General features: G+C 30.4%; 1 protein-coding gene across 2 annotated transcripts; it reads right to left on the reverse strand.

Annotated features, from left to right (window-relative positions):
• Nucleotides 1–297: 297 nt before the first annotated feature.
• On the reverse strand, nucleotides 298–17,345 carry LOC131855106 (USP6 N-terminal-like protein). Of its 2 annotated transcripts, XM_059206333.1 has the most exons (7): nucleotides 17,032–17,345; nucleotides 10,137–10,965; nucleotides 9,441–9,697; nucleotides 8,888–9,000; nucleotides 3,709–3,722; nucleotides 1,834–2,030; nucleotides 298–756 (listed from the first exon to the last, which is right to left on the reverse strand). In XM_059206333.1, the coding sequence occupies exons 1-7, from the start codon at nucleotides 17,172–17,174 to the stop codon at nucleotides 384–386; spliced, it is 1,926 nt and encodes a 641-aa protein (XP_059062316.1). In that variant the 5' UTR covers nucleotides 17,175–17,345; the 3' UTR covers nucleotides 298–383. The 2 variants fall into 2 exon arrangements, with proteins under 2 accessions (XP_059062316.1, XP_059062317.1); XM_059206334.1 differs by lacking the exon at nucleotides 3,709–3,722 and having other exon boundaries at nucleotides 1,834–2,032; nucleotides 8,888–8,949; nucleotides 9,462–9,697.
• Nucleotides 17,346–18,637: the final 1,292 nt, after the last annotated feature.

Consider the following 18,637-nt stretch of genomic DNA (forward strand, 5'->3'; position numbering starts at 1 on the left):
GGAGTATTTTGAGGACCAGTTGGTTAACCAACATTTGCTAATTCGAATCATATCATAGTGAAATTTACATATACATACAATATAATATAATATCCAGTATTAAATAAGTTCGTTGTATTAATAACCGAATTGTCTCACCAAGTAGAGAATTGACATTGACACTTATCCTCTTAGGAAGAACACAGATATATCAAGCGGAGACGACTATACTTTCCTCTGTCAAACGCTTAATATCATGTTATGACCTATGTCTGTGCCTACATAAAATACAACATAATAAAATAGAACTAGTTAAATATATTTACCTTAACTGGCCATAACATCAAATAACAGACTCGACTGCCAAGCAGTTCGCATTACACCTTTGTAAAGTGAGTGCATAATTATTTCAGATCATACAGTTCCGAATGAGATTCAATGTACCTTTGAGTGATGATCCTACCAGAGTCCACGACGGGCGTGAGTACTTCTTCAGAAGGAACTTGGATTCTGATCCGGTTATCGGATGGGAGATTGTTTGCTCCATTGCTAGTGTAAAATCCTAGAGACATTGCCTTGTGATGGTCCTCTGCCTTGTATTTGGAGGGGCTGATTGGATGCAAATGCGATGGACTAGCTGCCAGTGGGTTGTAAGTGACGTGAATGCGGACCACATCATCGGACAACGGCGATATCGAGGGCGGGTGAGGAGTCGCTCGCGGGGTCGAGTGGGTCGTCGATGGCGCTCTTTGTATGCTTAACGCACATATACCCGATCTGAAAAGTAATAAATTAAAACAGTCACTTAAAGAAACATATTTGTAAACTAAATAAAAACGATTGACAAACTCATATTGGATATCTCCGAGTGCTGCGAACTAAGTCATCAAAGAATTAGATGTAATAAAATTGTAATGTATACCTATATATATATTTACCAAAGAACCGACGTTGAGTTTGCAGCACTGGAGAAGTAAATCGATAAGATCGCTCAAACTGAAGCGAATCCTGCAAGTAGTACCGTGATAATGGCAGAATTTACTAGTTTAGAATTTTAATACATTACTTTTATAATACTAGTTATTAGAAGGATTTGCTTCAGATTCAAAGAAGCCTCTATTCTACAATATATTAGCAAGGAAATTAACAAAAATCAATTGTATAGTTTTTTCAAATAAACTCTTCTGATTTAACCTAGCACAACATTCTGCGTCAAATAGATATTTGCTAAAACAGATTATATTTATTTCTAGATTATTACAATCTTACGCAGGCAGTAACAATTTAAAAATAAATTAAGAATTATTTAGCATTTAACTCAAAGAATGGTGTTGAAATTTCATTGCAATAATTATTAATCTTATGATCAGCGAAGAGGAGATAATGTATTAAAATGCTACTTATAAAGTCGATTCCGCGAAGCTGTAGCTGACTTATAGTATATAATTATAAGAGTAGCGTAGTGTACATAATCTAGTATAGCTCACCGGGAAGACTTCCCAGGAGTTATGAATGGTGTCAGCCTGCAAAATTTCAACTCTTTGAAAATATTGAATTATACGCCTATATATACAACCTACAATATTTATTACTAAGAACGAAATTGCAGCAGTTATCACTCTGACACCTTATTTAATTTTAAACTAAAACTGTGACTATATTAAATTAAATATAATACAAAATAGATACATTTGGATTACTGAGTAACAATAACATTACACATTATACACATGTACTCTTTTTTATATTCAGCCGTTTTAATTACATATACGTAAAGCACAGTTTAAATATTTAGCCCAATATTTCACCTTAAAACTCATGCAACCAAGTCTTACATCTACAAAAAAATCTCACCCATCTGACCCTGTGACATCGTCGCTAACGTTGCTGTGAGTGTCATTGGAATTGTCTGGCGCGTGGGACCGCCCGCTCGAGAATACACTAAGGTCCGCGGTACTGGTCACGCTGGTGTCCGCCAACGAACGCCGCGACGAACCCAACGCGGACACCGAGTCGTCGCAGCGTGCCCCGCCGCCCGCTACACCACTGTGCTCTGTTTCATCAAGCACACACCTTTATACACCGCACGCATACATATATCACACTGATTATTTGAGATAAATACATGTTATACCATTTTTACATTAATTGTAATCAATTAATATATAATATATAGGTGATATACAGATATAAACATGCAATACCAAGTAATTACTCAATAGTTACTTACCTTAATAAATTTAACATATATTCACAAGCGAGCAAACTGTGATTGGGCCACTTAACGCACATGCAACTCTAGTGAAACATATCAATAAAAACGATCTCTGCTCAAGCCTGATACAAATCAATAAACTCCACACAAATCATCATGAGGACATATATGTTTATATTATATGGTTACGATTCAAGTAATATTTACAATTTAACAATAATCACTTTTTTAAACCTTTAACAATTTTTTTCTTGATCCCTTTTTTAGTCCGTTTGGCGTTGTTGACTAGGTAATTTTTCATTTCAGGGGTTTTATAGGCATGGTAAGGAACATTATGAGTTTGCGAGTAAATATCCATTGAGGCACAGGAATTATGAAGGGGAATGCCATAGGACATGTTCTCATCTGAAGTAGAAACCAATTATATTATGCTAAATACTAGAATAAAATTCTGTAATTGTGTACAGACCTATAATTTTTTATTTAAATAAATCTGAAAAGATTTGCTGTGTGCTGTTTTAGAAATGTAAGGTACCAGTAAAATATTGTTAGTGAATAAAAAAATATGGAAATGATTTGGAATGAATGTTAAGTTGTTCCAATTATAATCTAAAAGCTACACCGCAACGTTGTGTGTGCTGTGGCTACTTATTCCATTGTAGGTGACATCTAACATCTAGAACGTACCATACACGTCAGTGTTGGATATGTATTTGTAGATATTTATATATTTTGGTGTTCCTCATACCACCACGGGCGGCAATACTAAAAAATAAAATTATAACAATTTTATGCACTATTTTTAGGCATATCATCGTATTATTATGTTCATGTCTATTTATACAAAACGAGGATGCAATTCAATAAGATAATAATTAACAGAATACGGAAAATCATGTTATTTATTATATACTATTATTAATTGTATAGATGTTTTTTTTATTTACGCTTAGTGGCAATTCTTAAAACTAACAAGAAATTAGACAAAATAAATATTACAGAAGTCATTACAAAATTGATTATGAAGGTGGGTTCATGTAATAAAGAAATATCACAATCAAGTGTTGAGCAGAGATTCAATAAAAGCAACATGAATGTTGGTGAATTTTATCTATAAATTAATGGACACGTGCAATTAGTGTTATTTTTAGTTGCAATGATTTCCGACGAGTATGGAATTTGAGTACTATGTCAAGTAAATACACTGACAATATAAAAAGCTATGTACTCTAAACTTTGAAGAGGTAGAACATGTATTATTAACGGAAAATTTATTAACCCACAATGGCAGATGTGTTAATTGATGAAACTTAATATATGTTATTACTAAACTCGGTCAATACATACCAATAAAGTTAAAAATTAGTTTATCCATGATATAATATAGATCCTTATAGGTAGCTAGATTTGTGCATCATTATATATTTCATATTAATTATGACATAAACCCACCGCCATACCACCAACAAAACCATGCTAGTGCACAAATAATATAATACATTCTTAACACTAACATTGCGACAAAGTACTGGTCATGTGGGGAAATCAAAATGACAAGCAAACAGTAGTGTCCTTAGTCAAGGTATATGACACCAAAATAATAATTAGGCAATGAGTTTTTTTAATGATGTCCATACCAGACGAGATGGTGTCTGAGATACCTTACAACACCCCACTTAATGACGGCGATCTGACCTCAATCTTTTGTAAAACTACCTATAAATATAAGTAGTAAATAAAAATGGAATCAAATCGCTGTCATGTAATTCTATTTTACCTGGTATTTATATTAAGATCCATAATCTTACACTAATATTAAAATATTTGAAACAAAGGCCATATTGGTATACCTACTAAAATGCCGGAATATATATATAAATAAATGTCATATATCGATGTATAACATATAAATGGTAGCTACTGCAGAAAATAGTATAATTATATAAAAAATAATAAATAATAAGAATAATGCCTAGCACTAAATATATATAACGAGATATCAAATATTTTCCTTTTGAGTGTATTTATATCACTTATGTGGTTGGATGGTTTTTTGTATTATTTAATGTTATAACCAATCATAATTTTCATCATATTTTTCTGTATACATCTGTAAGGTATATGTTATAAATATGAAAAAATGTTTCGTATCTTTCTCAAATTCAATATTTGTAACTAAACGGATTTAAAAATAATTTAGTTATGATATGAGTACCAAAAATGTAATAAAGATTGTAATCTAATAAAGAGTGGATTGGGTATCAGAATTACGACAATTAATTACGAAAACCCGTTTGAAATACATAGGGCATTACGTATCCACTATTCGACTATTACAGTTGATTCCATATCATATAGATCCAATGTATTTAAATAGATTGTAAAAAATGTCAGTACAATGTGTTATATCACAAATATTGTTAGTAATGTAATTAATTAGAGTTTGGTGTGACTAATAAAAAATGAGGAAAGTACGAATATAAAAATATAAATATTTATACAATATGTCAGTAATCATTTATAATTTTGCTATCATACATAAAAAAAATTACAAACAGCATGTTATCAATAGCAGTGATTATAACAAAGGTCCTAATAGCGGTCATCGTTCTGGTTTAAAGGTCATATACAATTGATATTTTAATGTCACCTTCTCATTGCAAACTGAACAACGTTGTAAAAATAGAAAAATTGTTGTATTTTATGTATCATATCATCGTCCAACACCTACTAAATGTTTTGGATATTACATCATTTTTATACTCTATCAGAATGATAACGTACGAAAACAAAACCACAACAATGAAACAACATTAGGTATCTTAGTTGTTGTGGAATAACATTTTTGATCCATATAAGGGCATAACACATTGTTTCCTTAATTGTGCAAAATACAAAAAAGTGTCTAAGTAGTACCTTTACTAGTAATGTAGTACTAGTACTTTACAGATTTATTAATCAGTTTATTTTGTGATGTAGCAAAATATGAAAGCCTATTTATTACGTGTATTCTAGGGAAATTTTAATGTATATTTTTTTATGTTTACTCATAAAAACAAATATTAACGAAATACAATTTCAAAATGTAGACACATTTCAATATTTAGTTTGATTAGTGACTCCAGACACTAGTATCCCCAGAGATATTAATAATAGAATAGCCATTGACAAAATAAGCATTTCACGATAAAAAACATCTTTTGATACAATATGTCAAAGATTTCTCAGAAACGACTTATAAAGACCTACATCTGGAGTATAGTCTTGTATGTCTGCGAGACGTGGATTTACACGTATCATAGCTCAAAAGAAAAGGACAAACTGGAAGCTTTTGAAATGTGGTGTTGGAGAACGATGGAAAGAAAGAAAAAATAAGAAACTAATAACTACTGCAAAGTGTTAAAGAAAAGAGACAGATCATAAATATTATTGAGAATATACGGGGGAAAATATTGGGGTAGATACGACACGTCGAACATATGAATAATATTATCGAAGGAAAAATTAAAATGGAAAGAGGGGAAGCCGAAAACCACAGCTATATCAAGCAGATTAAGTAGAAAATTTGGAGTTAGTTATGTCATCAACTAAAGAGATGGAAAATGGCAAGAACTCCACTGCCAAGAACGCTTAATCTCTAAAGAACTCTTAAATTTTGAATGAAAGAGCTCATAACTGTCGATTATTTCGGTATTTCCGCAGTGTGTGACGGTCTAGAATACTTTCTATGTTTAAATAATTGAGACCGTCAGAATGACAGAGGGAAAGGATATGTAAGATGTATGGGACAAATTATTCAAGATTGGATCCTCTATCTATCTCTATCCTCGCAGTAATTAATATCAATATACAGTTTTCTGTACTATTTTAGAAACATAAATAACAATGTACTCGCTGCAATTCAGTCTCAATAAGCGCGTAAGTTCTCAATTTTTATTAAAGTTTTATATTTTTTCACTCTTTATTTCAAGATTATTATTATTCAGAAGCAAATTTCACTTTTTTCAGTCAATTTTGAGGTCAACATTTCTACGGTCTTATCATACTCGGGTAATACAATAGAACATATTTATCTAGTGCGTGAGTTATATACAACCGTATCAAGATTTTCATATCTATACCGACTTCTCTCTTGATCTTAGATAAGTAATATAAATTTGATCTAAATTGTACTAAATCTGGAATACTAAACACCTGTAGGTATTAGAAACTCATCAAAAAAACGCATAACAACACACGATGCAGTTTTGTGATAATCAATAATGTTAGTTCATGATTACCTCATTGTTAATTCAGAATCTCTTAAATAGTGCAAGGTCTATCATAAATGGTTTTAATTTTAAATTAAAACTGTTAGAGTTTTTTTTTTAATTTGCATCAAGGAATTTAGAAAATTTACGGGATTGTATTTTGGTCTTTTATCTATGCAAGATATACATTAAAACAAAATTGAGGCAATGAAATAATTAAAACTACTCCTAACGAGTTAGCCCCTTTTATGCTCTTACAGAACACAACAGGCAAGAGTGGTAAAATTTTTAATAAATATTAGATATAATATCTAATATTTATTCAAAATATTTATAAATATAGACAATTTTATTGTTGCATAAAGGCAAATAAATAACAGATTCATTAATCTGTTTTAAAAGTATATCCTTAAAAGTGTCTATCAGTAGTTTTATGTCCAATTATCCGCGCTAAAATTATATATAGATGCAAAAATGTGTATGTCAATCTATCTATTTGTTATCTTTTGATGACTAAACGGCTGAAAGTATTTTAAAGAAATGTAATGTGAAGAGAGATGATGCCATGAGGGCGGACTTAGACTAATAGCTCAAAAAATGTAGAATAAAACAGCCAAAACTCATACTAAAATACGATTTATATAAAGAGGATCTAAACTTAAAATGCTATTTTCTTCTAATATGTATATCATTCAAAGAAAGGAGAGGGCGGTGGTACGTCAACTTTTCAAAATACTAAGTCAATCACTGCACGAAAAAATCGTGACCGTTATAATATTGAAATAATGGGTTATTACATTATTTTATGTATATAGGTGGGATATTAATACAAAAGCGATATTCGTAAAATTAACATTATCAACTAAATTTGTAATAGACACTAATATTATAAACGCGAAATTATGAAAACACTTTTTATTAAAGCCCTGAATAGTCTATCATTGAATTTAATGGGAAGTTAAATTGCATAACTAACATGTTCATAGACTATATTTGCATAATATAAAAGCAGATGAACTCAAGAGTAACAGTCAGTTTATATATGTATTATGATATTTTTAGTGTATTGTATTTAACAATGAACAATGTAGACAGGTCAATACCGCGACCTAATCTATTAATGCACTCAAATCTATGTAGATGGCGAAAGTAAATATAAACACACAAAGAGTGTATTTTTCTGTATAGGTGAACAGCTAGGTCCTGAACCAAACCGTTCGTGTCATCGTATCCCTTTTATGGAATGTTTTAAATAAATCTAAATAACATTTCAATTAAATTGGTTCCATAGTATTTTTATGCACACATATTATTCAAAGGTGAAATTTAATATAATAAATTCGTAGTATTACTCTTTCAAGGCATTAAAGTAATCGTAAATTTTGTGTTTCTAGCTTCTACAGTTAATGTTCTGTATTGAGTTCTTAGCTTACTCTAAATTAGCAACTAATATTATTATATACTTACATAAATTATATTATTGTAAATAAATTAATAGTAACAAATATACACATAAAAATGATGAAAAAAGGATATTACCTACTTAACCATAGCACCACAGACAATACTTGAAAATTACTCTTAAGAGTAATTTGAGTATACTTAATGGAATCTAATTGTTTAAATACTGATCTCCGTATAATTAACTCTATAATAAAATTATTAGTATCATTTACTGAATTATATTATGACCTTGATTTATATATTAATTTTAAATGATAAAGATGGTGCAGTGTTTGAATAAGTATTAACTATGACTATTCATGACGAAGTTTGTACTCGATTACTAACTATAGCAAAAACATAACTAAATCTAAATCTGAATAAAATGAATTAGCGATTTACTAAATATTATTCTATAACAACTATTTTCAGCATTGTTTGACGTTGCCACAAGCCGTCACATGATCTCTATTTAAACTATTCAAAAAGCATGCAGTTTATTACACTAAGGCATAAGTAACAAGAAGGTATGTAAAGATATGAATTGATAACCATATTTATTTTAAACTGATATGAATGAGATCTTACGCTACCTACATGCAATTATTTTTAATTACATCCCAATCACGATGGCACTAATTTTAATGTAAGCGATACAAAACAATGCACTTGTATTATTTTGATAAATATATTTCTGTGTGAGTCATCAATGACTAAACTTCATGTTATTGTAAGAAACATGAGGTAATCAATGTTTTTTTATAATAATTAGTTCATAACAATTTGTCACAGATAGATATACAAAACAAATCAAGGTATATTAATAAGTATAATATGTTAAGACTGAATAATGGTAATAATATTCTATAACTTAAGTAAATATTACAATGCATTGTGGCTGCCATCGTAATTGGATAAGACTATAGATGTGTGACATGATCAGAGCCAAAACTCTCACTAGATATGGTACGCGAGGATGGCGGAGTAGCTTCCAAATTACCTGAAACTGTATCGCTTTGTGATACTCGGAGTTCTTGTAACTCTAACGCTGCTTTTTCACGTCTGTAACAATTATAATATATAAATATCGATAATACATAAACTGGATGACTTTATTCGCCTTACGAAAAAATATGAAAATATAATTAATCAATCAATTATAATAATTATTATAAATTATATATTAATCGAGCGGTGATTACAGTATTCAAACTTATGTTAAAACTAGGTAATGTATATGTTATACTATAATATTTTTTAACAATTAAGGATTTAATACTATACTACTATACTATACCTGTTAAAATTATAATATATTAATCAATATAATAAACTATAACCTAGATAGGGTTTATTTTACCACAGGGTCCTAGTGATGGCTAGAAATTTTCCTCATAAAAACGTGTTTTGGTAAAATAACTATCGCTAATTCCGATATTTTATTGCCTTGAACTGGTGTAAGATTTTGTTTCCTCAGCTCACATTTCCCGATATGCTAAATGACAAAAATCTAATAATCGTATAATGTAAATATATGCATATTAAATTGTATAAATAAAACCAATTTTGCATACCTCAGTATCACAGTAGCCCTAGTTTGTTTCTCAGTGTCAGAGAAGTTTTCCGCACGTTGACCAATTTTTGATTTCTTGTCGGGCTCTATAAATATGCCCAGTGATCTCTTTGGCAGTTCATTAACTGGCGGAGGACCTGGGTAATCAAGCTTCGCCCGCTTTAACTCCTCCATGGATCGTTCCAAATGATTAATTACTATATCATCTTCATACCCAAAATCTTTATGTAATTTAACCTGCGAACAAATAAATAGGAAATTCCACTGTGTTGGTATATGTATGTTTATATTATGCAACAAGGACCTGCTTATTATCCTCATTAATTTATTTGATATTTATTTACTAATTAAATGTGGGACAAAAGGTACACTTGGTATGGAAATTGTCAACCAGTTTACCTCTGGGATTTATAAAAATACCCGAAATACCATTAAATATAATATATTGACAAGTAGAAAAATAACATATATTCATAAAATACACGTACATTTTTCCAATCAGCATATTATATGTATATATCTACAAACATATACATATCACACACAGACTGTATATTTACACTTAAGATAATGGCTATTTGTGTTTGATAAGCATATACATTTTTAAAGTATTTTTATAAAAAGATATGAGAATGTAGAGTTGATATTTGAAAATAATTATTGAATGGATATGTACCTGTATAAAATTAACAATAAGATCCATATCATTCAGTTTCATTATAGCTTTTTTGTGAAGCTTGAGTATCGTGTATGCCATTGCGGTTATAACTCTTTCTCCGTCGAGTAAGTAAATATCCCAAACTCTCAAACATAAACTAAATGGTACTCGTTCAACAAAACACACAAAAAACCATTTCAAGGAGTATAATATTGCGTCAAGGCCAAATTTATCAAAATGATGTTTCAGCTTTGGCATAAACTTTGTGAGTATCTTATCATGGTGTTCCAAGAACCGTGTTAATTTTGGAAAGCCTTCAACGTACAGTCCGTGCATAACATACTTCTTATCAGAGAGGAGTACTACTAAAGCCCAAAAGGCATCTTCCTCATCCATGTACATTAGTAAGACGCCTGCCAATCCCGACATTCCTTGACAGTAGCCTACTTCAGAATTATACATACTATAGGCGCATAATACATTAAATAGGGAACACTGCTTCTCTGAGTATCTTTCTCTGTAAAACTGATGTTCACGAAATTGTCTGTTCACATCTGAATCTATTTGTCTGACATCTGTTGACCAATGTTTCGCTAACTTTAGCATTTCTTGGTATTTCCCAGGATTATCAGATTTTATTCTATTAACGTCCATTAATTTACACCAAACTTTAATTCGCAATGAATTTGGAATGCCTTTGTAAATACGCCTGTGAAGTTTTTCTTTGGTAGCAGGCGTATCCCATGTCCCTAGCATTTTCACCCATTTTTTCTCTCTTTCAACTTCTATATTGATTTTTTGCGGCGCCGTTTTCTGCGGGAGCCGTTCATCGTGAATGAAGCCATATCTGAAAATAGATAATTTTGTCATTATAGAACAATCAGGTTTAGCGAGTATAGATTGGCGATCATAAGATATATGCACTCCAGTGGGGCTTCTATAGTACAGTAATATAAAATCGTTTGCTTTAAATTAACCACAATATGTGTATTATAATGTGGTACTTAATTTTTCTCAATTAATTTTTAATGAAACCACAATTATAATTATATTTAATATATTTTATAAAACATAATTTTCATTACATTAGAATATATTTGCTGTTCAGAAAAGTTAGGGATTGTACGCTATACAAATTGAATCACGTAGTCAGATTAAAATTACAATCTTAATACTATATATTATTAACACCCCTTGGCCTATACCTACAGCAGGAGGCAGCTATAGCTGTCATAAGATTATACCAATTTGGTCTATGGGGCAAAAACCATAACCGTTCTCACACTACCATCCTGAACCAGGCAATCGAGTACGAACCTTTGAATTCCGCTCCATGTAACAGAACTCAAACATATCACTCATTCAACAGGAAATACCAAATAGAAATGAAACAAGAGGAAAGGGACCAATCTGCAGTAAATGAACTACGCATATATACAGATGGCTCCAAAATACAGAACGGTTCAGAAGCTGGAGTACACTTCCTCAACGTGAACATAAACATATACATACTGCGCGGTAAACACAATTCGATTTTCCAATGAGAATGTATTGCCCTAACTGAGGCAGCAATAGCTGTGTGAACAACTTCAACTTTAAATTCATATCGGACAGTGCAGCCGTGCTGAAAGCACTACCAAACAGAAAATCTAACTACAAATTATTATTCGAGTGCCATGAATAAAATATCAATGCACAATGATGTAATTATACAGTGGATAAAAGGGCGCAGTGGATCATATGGTAACGATGCCGTGGACGAGCTGGCGAGAAGAGGATCTCGTATGGCGGTAGCAGGCCACCTCCTGCTTTTACCATTACCCTTCTCACAATTTCGAATCTGGATTCGCCAAAGATCCGCCGAGATACAAAACCAAAGATAGAAACAAACCACTGATTGCAAACAATCAAAAATGGCAATTACAAAAACAAACCATCGATTGACAAACCGCCTACTAAATCTCGATAGGCAAAACCTCAATATAATGATAGGGTCAATAACGGGCCTTAATCGGCTTAAATAAAGACCTGTACACAATAGATGCTACTGACAGTCCTTCCTTTGTCGGGACTGCTTTGAAGCCGAAGAAACGGCTGCTCTGCTAATGCTGGAGTGCGTAGCAGTGGCCGAGATGAGAGGCTAATTGCGGAAAATGAAGTCCAACTTATATTATTATTTTTTGTATTTTTCCTTTCATTCAACATATTAATTTATTATATTAAAATATATATATATACACACTGCTTAAGAAATGATTATTCCAGAAAAATGTTAATCAGTCTATATTGTACTAGGTACGTAGATATGTAATTGATTGAATTTTATGTATTTTAATTTGTGCATGTTATTTTTTGTGTAGGTACATTATTCATTGATAATTATAATCGCATTATGATGATTATTTTCATTTATTTATACATCTATACTCTATACATATAAATAAAATTGGAGTGTCTGTTTATATAACAGTTTTTTACTACATGCATATGAATATAAATACGGTACATACACCAAAATAACATTTTTTACAATGTTTGTCTGTCTGTCTATCTATCTGTTTGTTCCGGCTAATCTAAAAATGGCTGGACCGATTTTGACGGGACTTTTATTGGCAGGTAAAAATCGGCCAATCCCTTGCGGAGGAATGTTATATATAAAATATGTATATCACAGTAAGGGCAATAATCACCATCTAATGGTAACCGATTACTATAACTTGCAGACGCCTGAACAACCAGTATTAATATACTTATAAATAGAATTCATGCAATACCCTTGGCATTACAGCAGTCTGATTTATTATATTCCACATACTGAGTATTACTGCCAAAATTCAGAAATGTAAAATCTTAATAGCATATTAAAATAAGAGGATAAAATTGTCATTATGGAAAAATTGTAAAAAACGTACATACTGGAAGAATTTTCAGTTTGTTTGTTTTTTTTTTCTGGACAATTCACAAAATGGCACCTAGTCTCAAACTAAGTATAGTTTTGTTATGGGTACTGGACAACTGATAGAAATACTTAGGTATATATTTTTTTGTAAATATATACATAATATACATCGAAAACACCCAGACCAATACAAACAATCATACCCATGAATACAAGTTTTTGTGCCGTGCGTGGAGTCGAACTACCGACTATCGTACAAGTACAAGTAAGATTGCATTTCGCGGAATACTATTCAAGCAAGTACACAAATATACAATTTTTACGATAAATATATATATTTAATAAATATGAGTAATACTCATTCTACAACGAGTGTGTAATTGAGCGGGTATGTGTTGAGCTCAATTAAGGTGCCATATTTAACACAACGACTTATTAAGACTGAATCTGAAGTATGCGTGTGAGACATGGACATCAATTCAAAGAGAAAAGGACAAACTGAAAGCTTTTAAAATGTAATGTTGGAGGTGGGTGGAAAGAATTAGCTGGGAAAATAAAATAAGAAATAAAGAAAGAAAAAGGGAGATATATAAGATATAGAATAGAATAAAGGGACAATTGATACGGCACGATGACCTTATGAAAATTATTAGAAGCACAGAGGGCTAGGAGAAAGCACAGTCTCATCAAACAAATTAAAGACAATTGGAGTCGTGTCGTATCAACATATAAAAAGTAAGATGGAGGATCGTGGAAAGTGGCAAGATCACCACCCACAAGAGTATGGGTATTATGATATTATGAATGAATGAATTATTTAACAATTGAGAGGTACCGTATTTTTATTTATATACATGTAGTAAAAAACGGTTATTTTAATATTAAAAACAGACACTCCAATTTTATTTATATATAGATATAGATTTAGCTAGCTATCCGCCCCGGTATCGCACGGGTGTTAAATCTTCCGTTTGGATCACCCCAGCTATTTCTAAAATGAGCATTAAAACTCTTTACGTAGTTTAAAAGATCTAAGCGAACAGAGTGCGGATGCGACTTCATTTTATACTATGATAATATGTTATCGTCCTGGATTATTCGTCGACAAATTGACTAAATTCTCCCCACTACAACTTCCGTTGCTGTTTGCCACATACAAAGTTATATACTCACTCCAATTAAGTGTGTTATTAATAATATATGTCAAACATATATCTACTACATCTTGGTTTAGCATGAAGATATAAATGACCATGTTCAATGAGGTTAAATGGAATTTGACATCTATTGTGACTAGAAATTATGTTCACAAGTTTCGTTTCGCTCGCGTTAAGTACTAAGACTATTTGCAGACTGTTGAAAGTTGATATAGCATCAATCGAGATAGAGACTGTGAGACTATAGCATCATAGTCTCAGTTTTTAACTTTTTAACCAGTTTCTGGGCATAAGTTGTAACTTTATTATATTTTCTCTTTATTATACTTATTCCATAACATATATATATTTAAATTTTTTTGTAAAGCTTAATACAATATATTAGTAAAAATATCGATTTTCACTAATATATTGTATTAAGCTTTACATTAGCATTCACAAATATACATGTACTAACAATATTTTTTGGGTTCTATTATGTTGATAAAGTAAAATAATAGATTTGCTCTATATTTGTCTAATGTATTTTGAGATTATATTGGAATTTTCATTCAAACTAAGGTCAATTCAATTTATTGCAATTTACTTTTGCATGTAAAAAATATATATTAAATATTTAAATATATGTAAAAATATAGGTGTAATTGAGATGGCACGTCACTGGATTTGCCTTATCTCCTAATGCCTATAACACACCACAGAATCTGATTATTACTGGAAGGGCTGATTGCAGGTAGAAAAGATAAAAAATAAATAGTGCTATTACAACTAATACTAAATTGTTATTTTAAAGCCCTAGAATAGATAGGATTAAATCCAGAATCTTATCTTATAACAATGTGCAAGTGCAAACATCATTTAAATATTACATATTATTTTATTAATCTTTATAAGATAATACTAATTATTCCATGTGTTTGCTCCACTGTATGCCAAATTGCTCGACAATTGGTTGAGCAGTTATGGTATCAAGGGGTAAAAAAATTAGACAATGAACAAAATATAGAATTAAATTGTATAAATAATATTTAATTAGATTTTTATTACATTTACAGCAGTTAATGTAATTAATGTACATTAACTGCTGTGAGCAATAGAACACAAACTAGCAACATCATTCAGTAATTTTATTGTTTACCAAGAATGATACCTTATAATTTAATATAGCTTTCTTGGAGTTACTAACTTTATAGTATCAAGAAATTTAAAATAATTTTATTACCAATAAAAGGTATCTTCAATTACTTGGATACTACAATATTACTGAACAATATACTGATAAATATTTCCATTCGCATTGCATGCTCATGCAGGTTGCATTCACATCATACAGACAATAGATTTTTCACAAAAGCTCTACTATTACCACATCTGTTCATAATATTCGACTGATTGCAAGATGGACACAGAAAAGACAAACTAAAGCACTACTTTAAACAAATTAGGTACAGAACATTATAATAGCAATCAGCATGCTTTGCAACAATAGTAATACATTTAATAACTCGCTTTGATTTACTTGAGCACAGCCATGTAAACCAAATGGAATAATGCAATAATGAAAGCCATGCAACTTGGAAAAAAATAATAAAAGAATAAAATTCAATTCAAAGCAGTAGTTTGTGTGAATATGTATGTTCAATTTTATTATTTATTTATAAAAATGTGTGTTCAAACAAAACAACTCTAATCCAAGCTATAATTAGCATTTATGCTAATCATGGATTTATTATATTCAGGTAAATATTTAGAATTGGAAGTGCTTTCTTAATCAAGGAATACTAAATTGTCACAAGGAAGTATAAATGTAAAACTCCTATACCATTAGATAGCATTATAAGCTAAAAATTTGTTGCATATGATAAAGAGTAATTATGTTTATTGTTATTAACTTATTAAGTACTGATTACTATAATAGCAATCAATAATAATTGACAAAAAAAGATAAAAGAAATTAAAAGATAACAGACATACCTCAATACTGAAGTAGTAAGTATATTTTATGGAAATCAAATACATACTGAAATATGTACATATTTAAAAAGAAAAACATGAGCATATATCTGTAGTAGTTTTCTTGTAGTAGTAAGATGTGTGGATATTTTGTAAATATTTAGTCAATAAAATATGAATTACAATATAATATATTGTATAACATTAATCTATTTAGTTTCCAGAAATATAAATATTTACTTTTATCTACTCGCTCTGGCTTCGCCCAGGTGTACATATATTTCATGTACATATAAACATTCCTCTAGGATCACTCTATCTATTAAAACAAATTGCTTGAAAATCCGTTGAGTAGTTTTAAAGATTTATGCATACATAGGAACAGACAGCGATAGGGACTTTATTTTATACTATGTAATGATAATCTTTCAAAATTTTAAGATTTGAGCTTTTATATTCATTTGTATTCATGGGTATGATTGTGTTGGTCTTATTGTTTACTATATATATTGTACATAGAAAAAAATATCTAAGTATTTATATCAGTTATCTAGTATGCATAAAACAAGTTCCGCTAAGCTTGGGACTAGATGGGATTGGGTGAATATCTTGGTTTAATATTCAAGTTTGAGTTTGGTACAGTATACTTTTCACATCTAGTTCTAAATACTTCATAATATTTAATAGTATAAAGTATTTGTCATTGAATATGACATCATGTTCAACAAAACTTGAATACAGATATTGATGGATCAGATTATAAGCAAATTTGTATAATCAGATTATATGTAGTAGTAACAATGTTAATAATTCTACGTATATGTAAAACACTGACAAGAAAAAAATAAGACATTCTTCAGCCAAGTGCAGTTAATTATAAAATCAACAGGAAGCCAGAACTTACCTATCAGTTTTGTGATATTCTTCAAATTCTGGATCTTCCCAGGGATCTATTTGTCCAGCAAGATTTTCTCGTCCCCGTTCATACCTCTGGAAGATTCGCTCCCGCTCCTCCGAAGCCCGTGCCAATAGTGCCTCCTCATTCATAACACAGCCTGATTATGCCACATATCGAAAGACTTACACACAGTATAATTAAATCGAAACTTATATACAAATATACTCTGCGATGCAAACTACAAATAATACCGGTCTATATTCATAGTATATGCTGAATAACACACAGATATTATTTTAGGATGCAATCGACCCATTTTATTTTAGTATTTTTTTTTAAGAAGATAGATGGCAACTCCTTTTATAATTCTGCCAACGTCAAACTATGTTGCCAACCTAACGAAATTATCGTCAAAGAAATTTTTTAGATTCCTACATCAATCGTAGAGCATATATACACATAAAATAATTACCTGAGACGAGACTTATTTGTCTATATGTTATAAGATTATTTTTTCTGTTATTTGTTGCTTCGTTAATGTTTTACTTAAAAAGTAAAGAAGGATGGACTGAATTATTAAGGGTAAGTTGTTAAATATATCATAAACTTATATTAAATATATAGTTAAAGAAAAGTGGAAAAATATCAAGAAAGAATATTTTTTATAAATATGTTATATATATCTACTAAGCTATTATATTGTGGCGAATCTACTGACAGCACTCAGAAAGACTGTAAACTACTTAACATATAATATTGCTGACGATGTTTAAACTGGGTGGTTTGTCGGACTTGTTGTATTTGATTATTTTTTTTGTCACCTTGTTATTATCTTATAGTTCTTTGTATTTATTGTACTTGTTACTATCCGGATTTTATATTTTTTTATTTAATTTAGTAATTGCGTTTTTTATATTGTTAATTTTGGTCAGTGTCATTATATCTTCGTTTATTAGTTATTGTGTGTTATTTACTTGTACACAACTGATTACTTTGCTAACGAGAGATTTTGAAAAAATATAAAGATGCACTTACTGTGTTTATTTATAGAAATGTTATTGTTGTTCTGTGCTATGTCTATGTACTGTGTATATATGTACTACGATGAAGAAATGACCCGCGTGATAAACTAAGATTTTAGCTGAAAATGATAAGGTACGGCAACAAGTTTAATATTCATAATATAATTACTAACAATACAATTAATATAAAGATACAATAGTCAATATACAAATTATTATATACATAGTTCGTAGAAATAGCGTGCCGATAAGTGCAGAGCAACGAACAAATTCATCTATACTGTTCTATTTATTATGTAACCTCTTTTTCTGTCCTGTCTCCTACAGGACAGAAAAAGATTGCCATTACTGGTTATTTCAGACAGTTAAGTAAAGTATAGATGTTTGTTACTCTTTCACGAGAAACCAATGAACAGATTTTGAACTTTACAGTAATATACCATATGCATCAGAATAATACATAGGCTATATTTTATATTTAAATTAACGCGGGTGAAACCGTGGGCACAACTAGTCATAAATGAATGAATTACTTTTTAATCGTTTTATTCAAATTTTTATGTAATTTTCGCTGTCTGTATCATATTAGG

Source organism: Achroia grisella, unplaced genomic scaffold (genome assembly GCF_030625045.1).
Source record: "Achroia grisella isolate CSIRO2021 unplaced genomic scaffold, CSIRO_AGI_Agris_v1 utg1304, whole genome shotgun sequence".
NCBI classification, from domain to species: Eukaryota; Metazoa; Arthropoda; class Insecta; order Lepidoptera; family Pyralidae; genus Achroia; species Achroia grisella.